We start from the raw sequence: 23,046 nt of genomic DNA, 5'->3' as shown, positions 1-23,046 counted from the left end.
GGGATAGCTTGAGGCTCCGTCTCAAAAAAAAAAAAAAGATCAGGGTGGAGGATTGCTTGAGCCCAGGAGTTTGAAGTTGCAGTGATCTGTGATGATGCCACTATACTCTAGCCCAGGCAACAGAGTGAAGCCCTATCTCAAACAAAACAAAACAATCCAAAACAAACAAAAACTAATAATAATGCAACTAAATAATGCAACTAGAGGCTACAAATAAAATATGTCCACATCATAGGTACTATATAATTAATCTGAGCTACATACCTAGATTCAATTCTAGGTGATATTCAATCCAGTAAGCATTATTTACTGAATGGTTACTTGGTATAAGGCACACTCTGACACTACACTTTAAGAGATAAATTAACAAGTTAGCATATGACCAGAGGACAGTCACAGCTTGTTAGAGATTTTGAAACCATGCCGTAAGAAGAAAGATTGAGGGAAGAAAGAATGTTTGACAACAGCATAAAAGTTAACCCTCTGAAGAAGTTAACATTTAGGGCCGGGTATGGTGGCTCACACCTGTAATCCTAGCACTTTGGAAGGCAGAGGAGGGTGGATTGCTTGAGCTCCCAAGTTCAAAACCAACTCTAGTAAGAGCAAGATTCCAACTCTACTAAAAATAGAAAAACTAGCAAGGCATAGTGACAGGTGCCTATAATCCCAGCTATTCCAGAGGTGGAGGCAAGAGGATTTCTCAAGCCCAAGAGTTTAAGGCTGTTGTGGGCTATGACACCACAGCACTCTACCGAGGGTGACAAAGTTAGACTCTGTCTCTAAAAAAAAAAAAGAAGAAGAAGAAGAAGAAGTAGTTAACACTTAGAAGACAGTAAATTTATCTGTGGTGTATCTGAAGGTAGAAAAAGAATGAATAAACTCAGGTAATAAAGAGGAACGGATGAAAAATAAAGAAGAGATTCCCATAATTAAAAAAACTGAATAGTCTGGCTCAGCACCTATAGCTCAGCGGCTAGGGCACCAGCCACATACACTGGGGCTGGCAGGTCTGAACCCAGCCCGGTCCTGCCAAACAACAATGACAACTGCAACAACAACAACAACAACAACAAAAATAGCTGGGCATTGTGGTGGGCACCTGTAGTCCCAGCTACTTGGGAGGCTGAGGAAAAGATAATCATGTAAGCCCAAGAGTTTGAGGTTGCTGTGAGTTGTGATGCCACGGCACTCTACTGAGGGTGATATAGTAAGACTCTGTATCAAAAAAACCTGAATAGTCTAGAGCCTATGTATTAAGCACTAGTCACTGAGTATTTAAACAGAAGCTGAATATATCCCCCAACAAATGAGATTTATGCATTAGGAAAGAGATGGGATAGATCATTGGTTCTCAACCTTCCTAATGCTTTGGCCCTTTAATACAGTTCCTCATGTTGTGGTGACTCCCAACCATGAAATCATTTTTGTTGCTACTTCATAACTGTAATTTTGGTACTGTTATGAATCATAATGTAAATATCTGATATGCAGGATATATTTAGGTGACCTCTGTGACAGGGTCATTCGACCCCCAAAGAGGTTGTGACCCACAGGTTGAGAACCACTGGGATAGATGATCTCTTAGGTTCTTTCAGCTTTTAAGGATCCATGATCTAGGCATTGCTAACTATTAAGGACAAGTCCAATAGAAAAGAGGAGGTCTGATACCTTAGCCATTCTTGTTTAAACCTGAGATTTAGTGATTATATGCCTACAGAGAGCTAAGAACCCTTTTGGATTATTCACAATAATCCAAAGAAACTTAAGTTTCATTTACTGAAGAGATGTCTGTTTGGGTTTACTGATAGGATACTGTTCAACATGGTTGAAATATCTGAGTTATGTGTCCAGGGTTCCAGTTTGAATCTTGGGAAATATAAATGGAGAGGGAAAAACAAGGCATAATATGAACAAATGCCTACAGTTTAAAAAGAACCTTAATCAGAGAATGGAAAAGAGAAAGGAATTAAGGACCTAACCTATGCCTATTTATCCCCTTTGTGGCCAGACTTTATATAAGTTAGTTAGAAACCAGTCTTTTGGCCAGGTGCGGTGACTCACACCTGTAGTCCTAACATTCTGAGAGGCCAGGGCTGAAGGATCCCTTGAGCTCAGGAGTTCCAGACCAGTGTGAGCAAGAGTAAGAACCCATCACTACTAAAAAAAAAAAAAAAAAGTAGAAAAATTAGCAGGAACCTGTAGTTCCAGCTACTTGGGAAGCTGAAGCAGAAGAATTGCTTGAATCCAGCAGTTTCAAGTTGATGTGCACTAGGCTGCCACCATGGCACTCTAGCCTGGGGCAACAGAGTGAGACTCTGCCTCAAATTAAAAAAAAAAAAAGAGAGAGAGAAAAAAAGACACTGGTCTTTTATAGACTAAACCAATATTAAATGCCTACATTTCATAACAAAAGTTCCTTTAGAGAGAAAAACAAACCTTTTCTCAGGTGAAAACAAAAAATTTTTTTTCTTACTTTAGGATCAATAATAATTAGGGAATGGTAGAACCTGAAAGAACCAGGGATAGTTGTGCCAGCAAAAGTAGCCCAACTCAAAAGAGCCATAGGGTAGAAAAGAGCTGACTGAGAAAGAGCAAAAGCCCAGGAATGATAGGGTTTTGTCCCACATATACTCTAGCCTCTTCCCACTCCTCTGACACCCCCCCCCCATATACAATGAGCCAATTGGAAATACCTTTCTTTTTGACCTAAGACAGAGCAGCAATTCTAGGTCACCTTGATTGCCTGGCTGGTTCTCAATTTCTAGCATATAGTAACAGCTGCAAAGATAAGGAAACAAGTGGGGTACATTTATTCACACATTTGAGACCAAGGGATACAATAAGAATGTCTGACTGTTTGCTAAAGCAACATTCCAATGTAAGGTCACCAGATAAATACACGATCTCTACCAACTAACTCACAAATACAACAAAATGCTCTTATAAGATTCTTCAAGTTGTCTACTTAAAATCTTATAATGCTCTAGACTATGCAAAGGGTGAGGCCCACAGCCAAGAGGCTTCAAATGACAAGCTCAGAGCAAGCACCTAGAACCTACTGAAGAGATCCTTCATTTCATAGCTCAGTCAGGGCAGAGGGCTGAGCTCACAGTTGACTCCTTTTCTCTTAGGAGCAATATTCCAGAAATAGTCCCTTATCTGATCCAATAAAAACAAGCCACTATCAGGAGCTTCTACCTTACTGGGAAAAAATGATACAAAAGACAGGGAACAAGACAGGACAAGAATATATTCCACAAACCAACACTGACACCAGACATAACACACCTAACAATTCCTTCATCCATTCCCACATCAAAGTATTGTGTACTTCTTTCGAAATTATATGCTCCCCCCAAATAATTATTCCCCAATTAGTCCTGTTACAAAATTTTATACCTATACTCTTTCTTTGTTACAAAGCTCAGTACGAAGGCATCAAGAGCCAATGAGCTCTGACTGCTCACAAGTACAGGAAAAAAATAGCTGTGGGCTACTAGCTAACCAAAGAATAGAGAGCAGGATCTAAAATGCTGTGTTTAACACCTACATCTGAGAAAACCTCCCACAAAAGAAATGTATGTATCTAAAATCTAAATTCAGGCCTTTCCTCCATCAACATCTAGTTCTAGCTCCAGAAATGATAAAGTGGACAAAATTATGAGTCCTATTTCTAATGCATCCTCACTTTCTCAGGAAAAATATGGAATTCCTCTTTTTTTGTGTGTTTCCTTCACAAAGTTTACTGAAGTTATGTCATATGTGTACATTATGTAGAACTACATAGGAGTAACGTTTTTGTATTTCAGTAGAATTAAGTACAAATCTGAAGCCAATTATGAGAAATTAAGATATGTGTGGTAGGCCCTGGAGTAACCACTAAAGAAATAACTAAAAAAAAACATAGTAAAATAAATAATTAAAGAAATAAATGCTACATCAGAAAATTCTCCCTGGGTGAGGGGCTCAATTATAACCTGGACTTTATCTAACAAACACAATGATATAACCTAATTGTTTGTACCCTCATATTGACCTGAAATAAAAAAAAAAATAGAAAATGTCCACTTAATCCAAAAGAAAGTAGCAAAGAAGGAACAAAAGAACAAAAAGATGAGACATACAAAACAAGAAAGGTAGTGACAGATATAAATCCAACTATATCAACAGTAACAACATTAAATATAAATGTGTAAGAGGAATAAACAGTCAAAAAGCAGTCTGTCAGACTAAATAAAGAAATCGAGATCTAACTACTTACAGGAGATATATATTTTAGGTTTGGAGATAAAAAACATATTGAAACTAAAACAATGGAAAAAGGCATGTCATGACAGAAATAAAGGCAGAGACAATTCAACAATAATAATTGGATATTTCTATGTCCCATCTCAAATAATGGATAGAATAACTAGACAGATGACCATCAAAGAAATAGAAGATTTGGACCAGGTGCAGTGGCTCATGCCTGTAATCTTAGCAGTCTGGGAGGTCAACAAAGGAGGATCTCTTGAGGTCAGCAAGAGCAAGACCCCATCTCTACCAAAAGTAGAAGAAAAATTAGCCAGGCATGGTGGCACATGCCTGTAATCCCCACTACTTGAGCTAAGGCAGGAGGGTCATTTGTGCCCAGTAGTTTGAGGTTGTAATAAGCTACGATGACAACACTACACTACATCCAAGGTGAAAGAATAAGAGAAAAGAAGGGAAGGAGGAAAGGAGAGTAGGAAGGAGGAAGGGAAGGAAACCTGAATAACACTATAAACCAACTAGACCTAACAGACATCTAAAACACTCCATTCAACAATAACAGGATATACATTTCCTTAAGTTTATAAAACAAACCTCAGTAAATTGAAAATGATAGGAATAATAAAAAATTTGTTCTCTGATCAAATTTCTTTCTGTTGATTTCTAATTTCATTCTATTATGGTTGGAATTAATTGTATTTATTGAAATTTGTTTTATGGACGAGCAAACTGTGCCTAAAGCAAGCAGAAGGAAGGAAATAAAAGACTAGAGCAGAAATTAATGAAACAAAAACAGATAAACAAAAGAGAAAATCAATGTAACCAAAAGCTCTTTGAAGAAATCAATACAATTTATAAACCTTTACATTGACAAAGGAGAGAAAACTCAAATTACTAGAATCAGACATGAGAGAGAAAATATTACTACTGACTTTATAGGGAAAAAGAAAGAACTGTACAGTTATTCTAAGAATTACACGCCAATAATATAGAGAAAATAGATGAAATAGACAAATTAAGGACACACAAACCACCAAAATTGACTCAAGAGGAAATAGACGATCTGAATAAGCCAAGTGTGGTGGCACAGGCTTGTAATTCCATCTACTCAAGAGGCTAAAGTAGGAGGATTGCTTGAGCCCCTGAATTAGAGTCCAGACTGGGTAACACAGTAAGAAACCATCTCATTCATTTAATCATTCATAAATACATACATATACATATGTGTATAATCTGAAGACCTGTAACAGGTAAAGAGACTGAATTATTAATCAAAAAAGTACTCACAGAAAAAAAAAAAACACAGTCCTGATGGCTTTGCCAGTGAATTCTACTAAACATATGAATAAAAACTGATACCAATATCTTATAAACTTTCCCCAAAAAATCAGAGGAGGAAAAAATAATTTTCTGACTCATTCTATGAGACACTATTAACTTGATACCAAAACCAGACTGAGACATTACAAAAAAAGAAAACTACAGACAAGTATCTCCTTGGTCTGTAGATACTGAATACTGACGGCAAACAAAACAGGTTGAGTTGGGTATGATGAGGTGTGCCAGCAACTTGTGAGGATGGCTTGAGCTCAGGAGTTTGAGTCCAGCCTGGATAATACAGTGAGACATTGTTTCTAAGAAAATACAATTAAAATAAAAAATTAAGATGGGGTATAGTGGAGCACACCTGAAGTCCCAGAACTCTGGAAGGACAACACAGGAGGATCCCTTGAGCTTAGAAGTTCCAGACTAGCCCGAGCATGAGGAAGACCTCAACTCTACCAAAACAGAAAAATTAGCCAGGCATTGTGGTGGGTGCCTGAAGTCCTAGCTATCTGGGTGGCTGAGGCAGGAGAATTGCTTCAAGCCAGGAGTCTGAGGTTGCTGTAAGCAAGGCTGACACCATGGCACTTCAGCCTGGGCAACAGAGTGAAGACTGTCTCAAATAATAATAATAATAAAAATAAAATTAAATTAAAATTTAAAAATATATCAATATTAGAAAGATAATTTAGAAAAAACCACAGGTTGGGTATCTCTTATCTAAAATGGTCGGGGCCAGAAATGTTTCAGATTTTGAATGTGAGGTATTCATATCATACTTGCCAGGTAAGCATCCCTAATCCAGAAATTAGAAATCCACAGTGCTCCAATGAGCATTTCCTTTGAACATCATGTCAGTGCTGAGAAAGTCTGGATTTTACAGCATTTCAGATTTCAGATTTGAGATGCTCAACCCATATTAGCAAACTAAATCCAGCAACATGTAAAAAGAATTACACATAGCAACCAAATAGAATTTATCCCAGGAATGTAAGATTAGTTTAACATCTGAAAAACAATTTATATAGTTAATGGTATCAATAGAATATAAAAGCCACACAATCACCTTGCCATATGCAGAAAAAGAATTTGACAAAGTTCAACACTCTTTCATGATAAAAATATTCAACATACTAGGAACTTCCTCAACCTGATAAAGGGAATCTACAAAAAAATCCACAGCTAAATGTTTTTAATAATTAAAATATAGTAGAACCTCTGTAAGACAGCCACCCAAGGGACTATAACCAACTGGTCAGCATACAGAGGTGGTCAATATAAGGAACTAGACCTACTGTACTGATATATACATGTGGTGCATATCTGATCTATGAAAATTACATCAACTTAAGGAGGTAGTGAATGCAAGGAGATGGTCAACTATGGAGGTTCTACTGTATAAGGAAGAAAGAAAATTTTAAACCACCTATAATTCCTCCAACCACATATAAGAACACAATGGTTAGTATTCTCTCACCTAAATTCATTTGGGGCACATTCTTTTACCACAAGAAGATAGACTACTCACCTGAAAATAAAGCCAACGTTGCATGGTCAAACATCTCTTCAAATGACTGAAAGTGATGAAAAACACAACCTCTCTCCATCTAAACTATTTTCCCATCAACGATGCCAAAGCACAGACTGATAGCCTAAGTTCAGTTCTGTCCCCAGTGTCAGTTTATAAAGAATATAATTTTGTATCTCTGGTCCCTACTAGGTCCATATGAGCAGGGACAGAGGACTAAACAAAGTTGGGAATGGAAGGGACTTACTTGCCTAGAATGAGTTCCCACAACAAGGCTGATAAAATACCTTCCCTCATCCCCTGCTCCTGATTGATAGCAATAATAAAGATTTATATAGCATTGACCATATGCCAAGCACTATTCTAAGTACTTCATACATACTGTCACTTAAAAATCTCAACAATGACACAGATACCTATTATCTTCACTTTAGAGCTCAGAAAACTCAAAGAGTGGTTAAATAATTTGCCCCAAGTAATGGTGGAGCTGGGACTCAAACTCAGATAAGCTGGGCACAGTGGCTCACCCCTGTAATCCTAGCACTCTGGGAGGCTGAGGTGGGTGGATTGCCTGAGCTCACGAGTTTGAAACCAGCTTGAGCCAGAGTGAGATCTCATCTCTAAAAACAGCCAGGCATTGTGGCAAGCACCTAGAGTCCCAGCTACTTGGGAGGCTGAGGAAAAGAGAATTGCTTAAGCCCAAGAGTTTGAGGTTGGTTGCTGTGAGCTATAATGCCACAGCACTCTACCAAGGGCAACAAAGTGAGACTCTGTCTCAAAAAAAAGCAAAAAAAACCTCAGACAACTTGACTCTAAAGTCACTACTATTAACCAATATGTTATGTTATCTCTTAAATAGCAAAGAAATGAGGATATATAGGAAAAACCATGGAGAGGTTCCCTATCTGTCCCCTATCAGTTAAGTTCCAAATTAAGCCTGATTCAAGTTAAGCAGTAATCAGAGTGGTGGTTACCTCAAAAAAGCAAAGTGGGAATTGGGGAAATTGGATATCCACAGGCAAAAAAAAATAAAATTGAACTCCATATATCAAAATTACAGGCATGTGCCAGGCATGGTGGCTCATACCTGTAATCCTAGCACTTTGGGAGGCTGAGGCAGGTGGATTGCCTGAGTTTAGGAGTTTGAAACCAGCCTGAGCAAGAGCGAGACCCTGTCTTTTAAAAAAGCAGGTGCCTATAGTCCCAGCTACCAGGGAGGCTGAGGCCAGAGAATCACTTTGAGCCCAAGAGTTTGAGGTTGCTATGAGCTATGATGCCATGCTATGAGCTTTGCTACTGAGGGTGACAAAGTTATACTTTGTCTCAAAAAAAAAAAAAAAAGAAAAAGAAAAAGAAAAATTCTAGGCATGAGCCTGTAACCCCTGATACTCAGGAGGTTGAGGTGGGAGGATCACTTGAGCCCAGGAGTTCGAGATCAACTGGACAACACAGAAAGACCCTGTCTCATTAAAAAACAAAAAAAAAAAAGGATCAAAGACCTAACCATAAGAGCTAAACTATAAAACTCTTAGAAGAAAACATATTAGGCAAGTCATTTGGCAATGACACAGCAACAAAAGAAAAAATAGATGAATTGGATTTCACCAAAATTAAAAACTTTCATGCATCAAAGGATGCTACCAAAAAAATGAAAAGCAAATATTTATAAATCATATATTTAAAAAAATAAAATATAAATCATATATTTAATAAGGGACTAAAATCCAGAATATAAAAAGAAGTCTTAAAACTCAACAACAAAAAATAACACTTTAAAAATGGGCAAAGGGGCTCGGCGCCTGTGGCTCAAGCGGCTAAGGAGCCAGCCACATACACCCAAGGTGGCGGGTTCGAATCCAGCCTGGACCCGCCAAACAACAATAATGGCTGTAACCAAAAAATAGCCGGGCGTTGTGGCGGGCGCCTGTGGTCCCAGCTACTTGGGAGGCGGAGGCAGGAGACTCGCTTGAGCCCAGGAGTTGGAGGTTGCTGTGAGCAGTGAAGCCATGGCACTCTACGCAGGGGTTTAGCTTGAGGCTCTGTCTCAAAAAAAAAAAAAAAAAAGAAAAAGAAATGGGCAAAGGACTTGAATAGACATTTCTCAAAAAAAGATATATAAATAGCCAATAAGCATATAAACAGATGCTCAACATCTATGCTCCAGCAATTACACTTCTGGGTATATATCCAACAGAGATGAAAGCAGAGTCTCAAAGAGATATACATATACACACACTGCAGCATTATTCACAATAGCCAAAAGGCAGAAGCAGCCTAAGCGTCCATCTATGTGAAAATGAAAAAAAAAATGCAGTATATACATACAATGGAATATGATTCAGCCTCAAAAAGGAAATCCTGATACCCACTAAAACATGGACAAACCTTGAGAACATTATGTGAAATAAGCCAGTCACAAAGGACAAATATATGAATGAAGTTCCTAGAGCAGTCAAATTCATAGAAAAAGAGATTACTGCTAGGGGCTGGGGGAAAGAGGGACCAGTAAGTATTTAATGCACACAGAGTTTTCAGCTGAGGAAAAAGTAGTAGTTCTGGAGATGGATGGTGGTGATGGTTACACAATAATGTGAAATGTACTTAATGCCAATAAACTGTGCACTTACAAACTGTAATTTTACATATAGTTTATTACACTTTTTTAAAAAAGGGAAAAGTGGGGAAAGAATTGAAGAAAATTTCAGGATAAGTTTAGGACAGGTTTTATATGCTAAAGCCACACTCATCTAAAACACAATAGCCTCCAGCTAAAAATCTTTGTATTTAATTACAAATATCTGAATCTCTTAAACTAAGACTTCTTAACTGCATTGTACTTCATCAAACCCAGTTATGACCTAATGTAAAACTTCATTTTACAGCATAACCCAAGTTAGGGCAAAACAGATGATTTACCACATGGGATTCAGTGTTTGGTTTTTCAATTCCAGCTGCAGTCTTAAGAGATTAGGGAAAAGTGACTATTTGAATAATATGTAATGCCCCCAGTCATTGGGTAAGCAATATTACACCAGTTTCATTTTGGTGCTTTGTTTTAATCTGCATAATGCTTTTCCTTTTGTCTAATGGGAGATCAGCAGGGTCTGATTAACAGAAGAAAGGTCATTGGTGATAAATTCTAACTCAAGGGATAATTTGAACCTACCTATCACCTCAGAGAAGACAACTACAAAAGAAGGTTATGTTTGTGTGCTCCCTGCTATTCAAGAGTCATCAGCCCAATGACTCTGCTCCTATCATTAATCACTTTAGTCCATATTTACTTTTCACTAGACAAAGTTATGTTCTTCAGCTGAAGTGCCTAGGCATTAAAATGATTCTCTCAATTCATCAGTATCCTTTTTGATAAGGGAATTGGCTATGAGGCAAATATTGTAGCCTAAACAGGTGCATGGGCAAGGGAAGGAGGGGAGACTTTGGATGGCTGAGACCTCACATTCCCTTCCCAAAACTAACTTTGCTGCCATTAATAGTGATTATTGCCTGAAGGCTTATTTTCTGTGACATTCAGAATTCTATACATTTTCTGTTCCAAAGGGTGTTATGCTCAATGAATCCCCTTATCTAGGGGCTGCTGAGAGCTATTTTTGTTCCTTAGCCTCCCCCAACAGTGTATGTTTCAAGCTCTCCCATCCTTCTTTGGAAGGAGGAATGATTGTTAGGGCAAAAGAAAATAGCTATGTAAACACCTAAGTAGGAAGGGTATAAGGGAGCCACCTCAGCAAAGGAATAAAAAGACCATGGAGTTGGCTTGGTGCCTGTAGCACAGCAGTTATGGCGCCAGCCACATCATCAACAGTAGTGGGTTTAAACCTGGCCTGGGCCAGCTAAACGACAATGATAACTGCAACGAAAAAATAGCCAGGCATTGTGGCAGGCACCTGTAGTCCCAGCTATATGGGAGGCTGAGGCAAAAGGATGGCTTAAGCCCCCGAGTTTGAGGTTGCTGTGAGCTGTGATGCTACGGCACTCTACCAAGGACCACATAGTGAGACTTTGGTCTAAAAAAAAAAAAAAAAGACCATGGAGTGAACAGGAGGGCAAGAAATAAACTCTTGAATAATTAAGAGACTTACAAAGAAAAGCACAAAATTCTTACTCAAAACCCCAGGCTTCTTCAGGTGCAATCTATAACCTAGCATTCTGGGAAGCCAAAGCAAGTGAATTGCTTGAGCTCAGGAGTTCCAGACCAGCCTAAGCAAGAGCCAGACCCTATCTCTACTAAAAATAGAAAAAAAACTAGCTGGTGTTAGCTGACGCAGGCCTGTAGTCCCAGCTACATGGGAGCCTGAGGTAAGAGTATCGCTTGAGCCCAGGAGTTTGAGGATGCTGTGAGCTATGACGCCAAGGCACTCTAGCCTAGGGCAACAGAGTGAGACCCTGTCTCAAAAAACAACAACAAAAACCCAGGTTTGTGTTGTCTAACCATAGCAATATCAAAAAAGTCTTTTTTGTTGTTGTTGCCTTTTTTGGCCGGGGCTGGGTTTGAACCCGCCACCTCTGGTATATGGGGCTGGTGCCCTACTCCTTGAGCCACAGGTGCCACCCAGTCTTTTTTTTTTTTTTTTTGGAGATAGGCTCTTGGTCTGTTGCCTGGGCTACAGTGCAATGGCTTTATTATAGCTCACTGTAACCTCAAACTCCTGAGCTCAAGTGATCCTCTTGCCTCAGCCTCCCAAGTAACTGAGACTACAGCTATTCTTGAAGAAAAACTAAACTCCAGATTAATGCATTCCAAATAAAGAAAAAATTAATACATTAATTATAGGTAAAACATTATCTACCTTAAGAAAATTAGCACAGGAGAAACACCTATTTGCAGTGAATTAGCCACTATTTCTGCGTGCAATCAGAGAACAGGATTTTGAACTTGGTGGTAAAAATGTTCATTAACTGAAAAGCATTAAGATGTTAACTTGAAGAAATTCAATAAAGGCCTCAAATTACTTACCTTGAAAGTTGTTTGGTTAGCTGAAGGTCAGATTTAAGTTTAACATTGTTCTTTCTCTCTTTTGACTAATTAGGTTAACAGTCAGCAGACATCTTCCTAAAGCACAAGACATCACTCATTGGGACTGCCTGCTAAGTGGTGGCAGGAAATATTCAGCATATAAGTAAGCCTCTAAGCAGAACTGTCCAAATGCTCTCTTGCCCTGCACATGGTTCCTCAAAGTATTCTTCCTTTATGGACCATTAGATCTGCGGAGGCAGCTGAAGCAACAATTAGACCAACAAGTAGAATCTTAAAGGTGGGGCAATGTGTTTTATTTTTCTTATGACAAAGCAATGGAATGATTTGTTTGTTGGAGGTATCAAGTGTTCCAATAAAAATAGCAGTTTCTAAGCAGCTGCGTTTTAAGAATCTCACTGAAGGATCAAACAGGAAGGGAGAGACAATTTGTCTAAACACAAATAACTTTGACAATTAAAGAACTAGCATGACTAAGCCATGAAAGACAAGTGAAAAGCAAAAAGACTGACACTTGGGCAAATTTAGGCCTCCAAGAATGTGAAAGTACTTTTCATTTTCACTGCCACAATCTAAACTAAGTATGCTTAGAATAGAGAGGTCAGCAGCCATCTGCTGCCTTTCATCTGCTGAGGAGGCACTATGTTAGGCACTATGCCTCCTAACTGTTAGGGTGTCCAAAAACTTCACATGTATCCCAATCCCCTCCTCTGGCAATCAAAGAACATACTATAAGAGAGGTAGCTCAGAGATGGCTTGTCCACTCTGCCTTAGAAAGCCTTTGTGTGGAATTTGTGTGGAATCAGCACAAATCTAACATTAGATATATATGCTGTATATCATCACAATTTTACTGCTAATACCTTTTACACACTCTATCCTTGATAATTAACTTGGTGGCCGATAGCTAAATCCCCCCCAGTATCATCAGGGGGCCCATAGGTCTTGTTTTCTAAACCACTCAAAGTTAATAGTGCCATGGATTACAACACAAGCTTTTAGAAAGACAAAGGAACATAAGGCAGACTCATTACTGTTGGCTCAGTGGAGTGCAGACCTGTATTCCGTTTTTTTCCTTCAGCTAAGAGTCTATGGACTCTAAGAATAAAGTCCTGGGACTACCTTCATCCAAAAGTCCTTCTACAAAAAGAACAAAATATTTTTTGGGTTTTTTTTTTTTTTTTAAGAGAAGGAGTCTCACATTATTGCCCTTGGTAGAGTGCTGTGGAGTCACAGCTCACAGCAACCTCCAACTCCTGGGCTTAGGCGATTCTCCTGCCTCAGCCTCCCAAGTAGCTGGGACTACAGGCGCCCACCACAATGCTCAGCTATTTTTTGTTGCAGTTTGGCCAGGGCTGGGTTTGAACTTGCCACCCTCGGGATATGGGGCCAGCGCCCTACTCACTGAGCCACAGGCGCTGCCCAGAACAAAATATTTTTAAGGGTAACATTTTAACTTTTAGAGAAGATAAAATAAAGACGTAATTAGGAAACACTCCATCGAAGGTCAAAATGCTGAACCTAAAAAACAACATGCAATTCTTCATACAATTAAACACATAATTTCCACATGATCCAGCAATTCTTCTTCTGGGTATATGCCCAAAGAAATGAAAGCAGGGTCTCAGATATCTATATACTCATTTTCATAGCAACATTATTTACAATATCCAAAAGGTGGAAGCAACTCAAGTGTCCATCAGCTCATGAAAACATAAAGAAAATGTGGTATATACATATGAAGGAATACTATTCAGCCTAAAAAGGAAGGAAATTCTGACATATCCTACAACATGGGTGAACCTTAAAGACACTATGTGAAGTAAAATTAGTATTTCACTAGGAGCTTTCATCTACATTACATTATGTTATTATCACAACCACTACCCTGTCAAATAATTAATATCACCATCACCCACATTTTATAGATGGAAGAAAGAAGCCCAAAGAAGGTAAGTAACTTGTTCAAAATCACATAGTAAGTGGTAGAGACAAAAATTAAAAATACAATTTTTCTAACTCAAATCTCCATGCTCCTTCCAATACATCATACTAAGTTTTCTGTTTACGTCCATGACAGTCAATGTAGTATGAAGGAGGAGGCAGTACAGTTTTAAAGAAAGTCCTGGACTTGGAGTTAGAAGACCTATGATTAGTTCTCAGCTTTGCCAAGGAAAAGAGAGTATTTTAAAAAGTATATAATACACTCAACAGAGTTAAAAAGATTAAAGAAAATAGTACATGAGGCTCAGCACCCATAGCACAGTGGTTACAGCACCAGTCACATGCACCAAGGGTGGCAGGTTCAAACTCGGCCTGGGCCAGCTAAACAACAATGACAACTGCAACAAAAAAACAGCCAGGCACTGTGACAAGTGCCTGTGGTTCCAGCTACTTGGGAGGCTGAGGGAAGAGAATCTCTTAAACCCAAGAGTTTGAGGTTGCTATGAGCTGTGGTGCCATGGCACTCTACCGAGAGTGACATAAGACTCTGTCTCAAAAAAAAGAAAAAGAAAACAGTACATGAAAGAACAACACAAAGTCTAATAGTTTATAAGTGAAAATAGATGTCAAAAAGGGAAAAAAAGTAAACTTTTGCTATCTTACTATCACCAGTATTTTTCTCTAATCTGGCCTTACTCTGATCAGTGACATTCAAACACATCTTTCCAGTAAGCTCTTAAGAAAACTGACTGGGTCTTTGTTACTTTGAGCATATACTCTGAGGCTAATTCATTAGCAACAGTGAAAATGATGTGATTATTCTCCACAGCAAGCTCATCAGAGAAGTCCGAGGAATGAAAATGGAAGTATGAACCTGACAGACTCATATAAAGAGAAGAGTAGAGGTGACGTATCTGCTCAAAGATCAGTCCAGTTCTTTCTTGAATATTTAGAAAAAGGACAGGCCAAAAACTTAAATCAGCTGCTCAATGGCCCTTGAGAAAAATAAGGACAGCAGACAAACCAGAAACCACTGAAAGGAAAAGCAATGAAGTAGGAGATAAAGCAAGCATAAAGGGATGTGATCAAGGAAAGAGGCCCCAGATGAAAAGAAGCTGCCTGGAAAGCCTACATAAATACATGAATAAATAAACACAACATAAATTATACCCATATGCACTTCATAATCTAGCTCAGAACCTGGTGCTTCATTCAGACACCCACATTTGTCATTCTGCCCTTGGGTCACAAAGGTATATTTAGCAGAAGGCTGTTCAGTTTCTGATTCTTATGGAAAATCACATTTATCATAGGCCTCACCACAGTATCTGGATTATTTGCTAAGTGCAGATATGCATTTATTTGTGAGATTTATAAAACTGTGTTTGCTACAAAATGTCTCTGGAGACAGGTAAGGCAGACCAACACTCAGTGCAATCTTGTTAGCACATCTCACCCCATGCCCCCTCATCCCAGCCCTCCTAACACACACATTTCACACTTTTCCTTTTATTCCCAGATGTGCCAAACACAATAGTAAATCACTGTAGGCACAGGACATTTTACCTTTAAATACCAAGAAAGAAAAGAATGATACAGAAATAAACAGCTTTGTCATACATTAGAATCTACACCAAGTTGTAAATATGCATTACTATTACTGGGAATGTCTGGCAAGGCTTACATCTGGAGCTAATTCAAGTTCCCCATCTGTCGGGTTTGCCTCTTTTACTCCATGTTAATTTTCCAGTTGTTTGCAAGAACAATTTAATAACTGCTGAGAAAATGAAAAATCGTACACACAAAGGGAGCAAGAACTAGAAGAAAATTCATATTTAGGTTTCACAGTCCTGAAAGCACTTTCCCTTTTGTATTTACAAACAGCATACTCCTGTGGGTGAGCGGTACCTCCTCAAGACATTTATCAGCTCCATGTTTGACATAACTTTATCCAATACATATGGCACTCTGTAACTGCCTTCCTGTTTCATAAAGAACATAAAATGACTTAGCACCAGCTCAGTGTCCATGGCAGCAGCCACATAACCAGTGTGAACCCAGCCCTGGCCTGCTAAACAACAATGACAACCACCACAACAACAAAAAAAGACTTAGTACCATGCACTCCATTTGCTTCTGTTTACCACAAACAGAAATAGCCACAGGAAGTGAAATGTCAAAGTTCTGTATCTCCATGAGTCATTCACTGAAGTCACAGAGAACATAAGAAAAAATCTTTCAGAAATAAGCCTATACACGGAAAACATGTTGGCAACTAAGATGCCTGAAAAGGGATCACAACTATCTCTTGGTAGAAAAATTATAAAACAGCCAGCACTATGAGCTATTTCAATACAATAAAAATCTCAGGTATGACTGCTTTCTTACTCAAGTATGACAATTTCTTCCACTCCTACAGATATTAGAGCTTAAAATAGTATTGTTCAATACACTCTTCTTAGAAAGGTATGACAAACCTTGGGAAGAGCCAAGAAACTCTGAAAGAAATAAATTCTCATTTCTTACCTGATATTAACCAATGCATGGGTCACCTTGCTAGCTGCTTCCTTCCACTGACCAGCATTGGTAGAAAGCCTCAGGACTGTGAAGAAGGAAAGAACACAGATTTGTCAAATCCCTGGTATAAAACACAAATATGAGAAACGAAGACATATCTCAGAATAGCACCATTAGAATAATGAAATAAAGCTTGTACCAATCTTCTGTTAAAAACATCTTTAGCCTGGAGAAAAATCTAAGGGCTTATACAATTCTCTCAACTATGTTCACTGGGAATTTTTTTCCTCTAACTTCTTTTCACTTTCTATCAAAATACTCTACCCTTGGGCAGCACCTGCAGGTCAAAGGAGTAGGGTGCTGGCCCCATATGCCAGAGGTGACGGGTTCAAACCCAGCCCTGGCCAAAAACTGCAAAAAAAAAAAAAAAAATACTCTACCCTTCTCCCCTATGAGTTCTCTGCTTCCTCATAACAGTGTCCTGTAACTTAGCTTTTACATTCATTTAAAATCTACACTGGTACACTGTGGCGCGTACCTGTAGTCCCAGCTACTCAGGAGGTTGAGGCAAGAGTTTGAGGTTGCTATGAGCTATTATGCCATAGCCTTCTACCAAGGGCAACAAAATAAAGACTGTCTCAAAAAAGAAAAAAATAGGCTGGGCACAGTGGCTCACACCTGTAATCCTAGCACTCTGGGAAGCCAAGGCAAGTGGACTACCTGAGCTCACAGGTTTAAGACCAGCCTTGGCCACAGTGAGACTTCATCTCTAAAAAAAAAAAAAAATAGCCAGGGTTGTGGCAAGCACCTGTAGTCCCAGCTACTTGGGAGACTGAGGCAAGAGAATCACTTGAGCCCAAGAGTTTGAGGATGCTGTGAGCTATGACACCATGGTACTCTACCAAAGATGACAAAATGAAACTCTGTCTCAAAAAAAAATATATTAAAACCAGAGATGTTGGTGTGGATGTGGAGAAAAGGGAACACTTCTGCACTGCCGGTAGGAATGCAAACTAATACATTCCTTTTGAAAAGATGTTTAGAGATCACTTAGGGATCTAAAAATAGACCTGCCTTTTGATCCTTCAATTCCTCTACTAGGTATATATTCAGAAGGCCAAAAATCACTTTATAACAAAGATATTTGCACCAAAATGTTTATTGCAGCCCAATTCATAATTGCTAAGTCATAGAAGAAGCCCAAGTGCCCAGTGACCCATGAATGGATCAATAAATTGTGGTATATATACACCATGGAATATTATGCAGCCTAAAAAAAGATGGAGACTTTACCTCTTTCATGTTTACATGGATGGAGCTAGAACATATTCGTCTTAGCAAAGTATCTCAAGAATGGAAGAAAAAGTACCCAATGTACTCAGCCCTACTATGAAACCAATTTATAGCTTTCATATGAAAGCTATAACCCAACTATGGCCCAAGAAGAAGGGGAAAAAAGAGAGGGAAGGGAAGGGGGAGGATGGGTGGAGGGAGAGTAATTGGTGAGACCACACCTTCAGTGCATTTTACAAGGACACATGTTAAATTTACTGAGTGTAGAGTATAAATGTCTGAACACAATAACTTAAGAAAATGCGGTGAAGGCTATGTTAACCAGTTTGATGAAAATATTTCAAGTGGTATATAAAATCAGCACATTTTATCCCATGGGGGAAAAAAGATTCTTTCTCATGCAAAAAAATTTAAATTTAAATTTAAAAAATTAATTAATTAAAATAAATAAAATAAAATATATTTAATTAATTAATTAATTAAAATAAATAAAATAAAATATATTTATCATTTCCCTAATGGTTGGAGCTAATTTAGTGAAACTGACTGGCTGAGTTGGTGTCCTCCCGTGCTCCATGTATTATCTTTCTGAACCTAAAGGTGTAAAAACACTCACTCAAACAGGACAATAACCTTTCGAGATAAAGGACAGACATGTTTAAATCAAGGAGTAGCCTGATTTTGCTCCTCCAAGTTCATTGTATGATGTGTAAATGAATCAACAGGAACATTCTTCTCTGCCTAACCCAATTCTCCTTTTTTTCTTTTTTCTTTTCTTTTCTTTCTTTCTTTTTTTTTTTTTTTTTTTTGAGACAGTCTCACTCTGTTGCCCTGGGTAGAGTGCTGTGGTATCATCCTAGTGAGTAGCAACCTCAAACTCTTAGGCTTAAGCAATCTTGTTTCCTTAGCCTCTTGAGTAGCTAGAACTACAGGCACCCACCACAACACCAGGCTAGTTTCACTTTTTTTTTTTTAGAGACAGGGTCTTGCTCTTGCTCAGGCTAGTCTCTGACTCCTGAGCTCAGGTAATCTACCTGCCTGGGCCTCTCAGAGTGCTAGGATTACAGGTGTGAGCCACCGAACCTGGACCCAAATTCTCTTTCCAAACTCATTCACAGGAAGAAAGATGATAGAAACCCAGAACTGGACACATCCTCTATCAGGGCCACACGTTAAAGTACCTGTGTCTTAAAGAGGACACTCATGGTTGGCACTCCAAATATATTGTTTAAATCAATGGCTGTTTAATAAGAGCTATATAGGTGCAGATTTCCCTATGAGCCAGGCATTAGACAAAGTTAGATTATATGCAATATAGCACACAGATGAGGAAACTGAAACTCAGAGGAGACAAGTAAAGTAATTGCTTAAGGTCATTCACACAAGTTGTAAGTAATGAAGTTGGAATTTGAATCCAGAAAGAATGACTCAAGAGCCTGTACTTATATGGAGAACTAAGTAAAGAACATAATCTCTAAAGCTGTCAAGGTCCAATCCCTGCCCCCGCCCTCTACTACTAAATAATAGAGCAATACCTACATGAAGGAATTAAATGAGCTATTATTACTTTAATTTTAATAGACTGCCTACCAAATGAATGAGTAAACATACCTGAGATTTTCCCAAAGAAAGTAAGGTATAGCCTAATATCAAGAAATGTGTGACCAATTTGCATAGGATCTTCATATCTCAGTATCCTAACTATGTATTCTTGCAAGATTCCTAAATAAGAAGAGCAGCAGCAGTAGCTCAATCAGAGGGAAGGGCCTATGATTGTAACAGGGGGAAATCTATCTGGCTGTTTTGTTCTAGCAATGCCTATGCACTTTTCTGAAAAAGATGGAAGCTTTTTTTTTTTTTTTTGAGACAGTCTCAAGTTGTCCCGTGGGTAGAGTACCATGGCATCATAACTCAGAACAATCTCCAACTTGGGCTAGAGTGATCCTCTTGCCTCAGTTTTTCTATTTTTTTTTTCTTTTTTTAAGACAGAGTCTCACTGTGTCACACTCAGTAGAGTGCTGTGGCATCATAGCTCACAGCAACCTCAAACTCTTGGGCTCAAGTGATTCTCTTGCCTCAGCCTCCCAAGTAGTTGGGACTACAGGCACCTGCCACAATGCCCAGCTATTTTTTGGTTGTAAGTTGTCATTGTTGTTTGGCAGGCGTGGGCTGGGTTCGAATCCAACAACTCTGGTGTATGTGGCTGGCACCCTAGCCACTGAGCTACAGGCACCAAGCCTTTTTTTGAGACACAGTCTCAAGCTGTTGCCCTGGGTATAGTACCATTGCATCATAGCTCACAGCAACCTCCAACTCTTGGGCTCAAACAATCTTTCTGCTTTAGTTTTTCTAATTTTAGTAGAGACAGGATCTCACTTTTCCTCAGGCTGGTCTCAATTCAAGAGCTCAAGCTATCCACCCACCTCAGCCTCCTAGAGTGCTAGGATTACTGGTGTGAGCCACTGTGCCTGGCCAGTAGAAGCCTTAATAAAACATATTACCAGGGGCTTGGCCTAGTGGCTCACACCTATAATCCTAACATTTTGAGAGGATGCGATGGGAGGATTGCTTGAGGTCTTGAGTTCAAGACCAGCCTGGAGTCTTTAGTGAAAACCCATCTCTACAAACATAGAAACATTAGCCAGGGACAGTGGCATCCCACCTACTTGGGAGATTAAAGCAGAAAGATCACCTGAGTCCAAAATTTGAGGTTGCAGTGAACTGTGATGACACCACTCACTATACACTAGCCTAGGCAACAGAGCGAGAGCCTTTCTTTAAAAATTAAAAATAGTCCAGGTACTGTGGCTCATGCCTGTAATCCTAGCACTTTGAGAGGCTAGAGACAAGAGGATTACTCAAAACTGGAGTTCAAGACCAGCTTGAGTAAGGGCAAGATCCCATCTCTACAAAAAATAGAAAAATTAGCAGGTAGGTTATTGCGTGCCTGTAGTCCCAGCTACTTAGGAGGCTGAGACAGGAGGATTGCTTGAGCCCTGTCAGGAGCCAAATGACGCCAGATGGCCGCCCATCCCCACCCCCAAGAGTGTGCTAACTTTTATCAGATAAAGAGCTGCTTTTCCCTTATCAGACAAGGAGCTGTTCTTCCCAGAGAAGCCATAAAATGTTTCAGACACATCGTTTACATTCCCAGCAGGAGATTGATGCAAGCTCTAACTCCCACATTCCTTTGCCCCACCCCTTGTCTTCTCTGAGTGCCTTAAAAACTGACCTGTTACCTCTATTAAAACGGACCTTGACAAGAAATCTGCTTGGTCTCGCTTCCTCTTTCTCGCCTATTCTTTTACAGGCTGGGTCCCCCTCGCCCCACGAATAACCGTGTCCTGCAGGACGGGACAGAGCCCAAGAGTTTGAGGCTGCAGTAAGCTATGATAACATGATGCACTCTAGGCCAGGCAACAGAGTAAGACCCTGTTTCAAAAAAATAAGTAAATTAAAAATAATAAAACATGTTAACAGAGTACTGTTTTTTTCCTAATTTATAGGATTTAGTGCAAGAGAATTTGGTAAATTTCCAGTTAGAGCTCTAAAGTCTGAACTTAGTTTTCACCCAGTATATATGCAAATTTATTCATGTGATACACAAAATTGATTCAGTGGGCCAGATATGGCTTTTCCAACTCAATCATGAAATCTGGTAAGGTGCATTGATTTTCCACTAGCTCTACCACTAAATTATATGTTCTCTGATGGTAGGAACCTAAATATTTATGGAATTGAGCTGAATTTTTCCTTCCTCTTACTTTCAGAGAGATGCTTAACTCTGTCCATGGGTTATTTCTCTGTAATATCCTCTCAGCTCTGTTCCTTAGTGAACAGGCACTCAGATGATCTCATCACTGCATTTCCTCTAGAAATACCATTGGCTTTTGTATTCTTTTCTAAGCTACCAAATTTAAACACAAAATTATTTCAAAATGCCCTAAAAGCCTCAAATGAAAGCAATCATTCATACTATAAATTATGACACACAAAAATAACATACCATGTGGCCATTAAAAAAGAGACTTAGGAAAATTACAAAATATTTATGATATATAGGTTGAAAAACACAAAAAGGAAAGATTCCATATTACAACTATATAAAATTATGCATGCATGTAGACTAATACACAACAATGAAAATGGTGGGTTACAGTGAGCTACAATAGTGCCACTATACTCCAGTTTACTCTGGGCAACAGAACAAGACCCTGTCTCAAAAAAATCCAGGATCCGCTCCATAAAATTCACAATGATGATGCCTATAATCTCAGCACTTTGGGAATCTGAGATGGGAGGACTGCTTGAGTCCATAAGTAAGATTGCTTGGGGAACACAGCAGTTTCTCTACAAGAAATTTAAAAATTAGCCAAGCTGTGGCCAGGTGTAAAAGGTAATCCCAACAATCTAGGAGGCAAAGGTAGGTAGATTGCTTGAGCTTAGGACTTTGAAACCAGCCTGAGCAAAAGACCCCATCTCTAAAATATAGCTAGGCATTGTGGCAGGCACCTGTAGACTCAGCTTCTTGGGAGTCTGAGGCAAGAGAATCACTTAAGCCCAACAGTTAGAGGTTGCTGTGAGCTATGATGCCATGGCAATCGACCCCAGGGAAACTGAGTGAGATGCTGTCTCAAAAAAAAAAAAAAAAAATTAGCCAAGTCTGATTATGCACACGGATAGCCCCAGCTACTCAGGAGGCTGAGGCAGGAGAATCACGTGAGCTCAGGAGTCTGAGGCTGTAATGGGCTATGATTGTGCTGCTACACTCCAGCCTAAGTGAGAAAGCAAAACATTATCTTTTTAATTTTTTTTTAAGATTAATATGAGGATACAGATGATTAGGTTTCATTGTTTGCATTTGTTAGGTAAAGCTCAAGTTGTAGTTTTACTCCTCCCCCAGGAGATGTGCCATATACCCTTATATTCTGCCTGTTAGGGTAGAGCACACCAATCCCCCTCCTTAGTTCTTTCCCTGTCCTTGAGTTTAAATGTGTTCTTCCCTTGTATGGGCATATATTTGTTTGCCTACTGGTTTTATATTAGTATTGAGTACATTGGATACTTGCTTTTCCATTCTTGTGATACTTTACTAAGGAGAACATTCTCTAACTCCATCTGGGTTAAAGCAAAAGATATAGGCTCGGCGCCTATAGCTCAACCGGCTAAGGTGCCAGCCACGTACACCTAAGGTGGCGGG

General features: G+C 39.1%; 1 protein-coding gene across 1 annotated transcript in view; it reads right to left on the bottom strand.

Moving 5' to 3' along the window:
- CUNH10orf76 (chromosome unknown C10orf76 homolog) overlaps positions 1-23,046 on the bottom strand; it is a 232,993-nt gene that overhangs the window by 102,202 nt on the left and 107,745 nt on the right. Inside the window, exon 22 of the mRNA XM_023511776.1 lies at positions 16,563-16,638. Within this exon, the coding sequence (XP_023367544.1) occupies positions 16,563-16,638 (76 nt within the window). The remainder of the gene's footprint in view (positions 1-16,562; positions 16,639-23,046) is intronic.

The sequence above is a fragment of the Otolemur garnettii genome, unplaced genomic scaffold (genome assembly GCF_000181295.1).
Source record: "Otolemur garnettii isolate 467f Iridium unplaced genomic scaffold, OtoGar3 scaffold00021, whole genome shotgun sequence".
NCBI lineage: Eukaryota > Metazoa > Chordata > Mammalia > Primates > Galagidae > Otolemur > Otolemur garnettii.
Note: the sequence above shows the minus strand (reverse complement) of the source record. Positions and strands in the feature narration are given on the sequence as shown.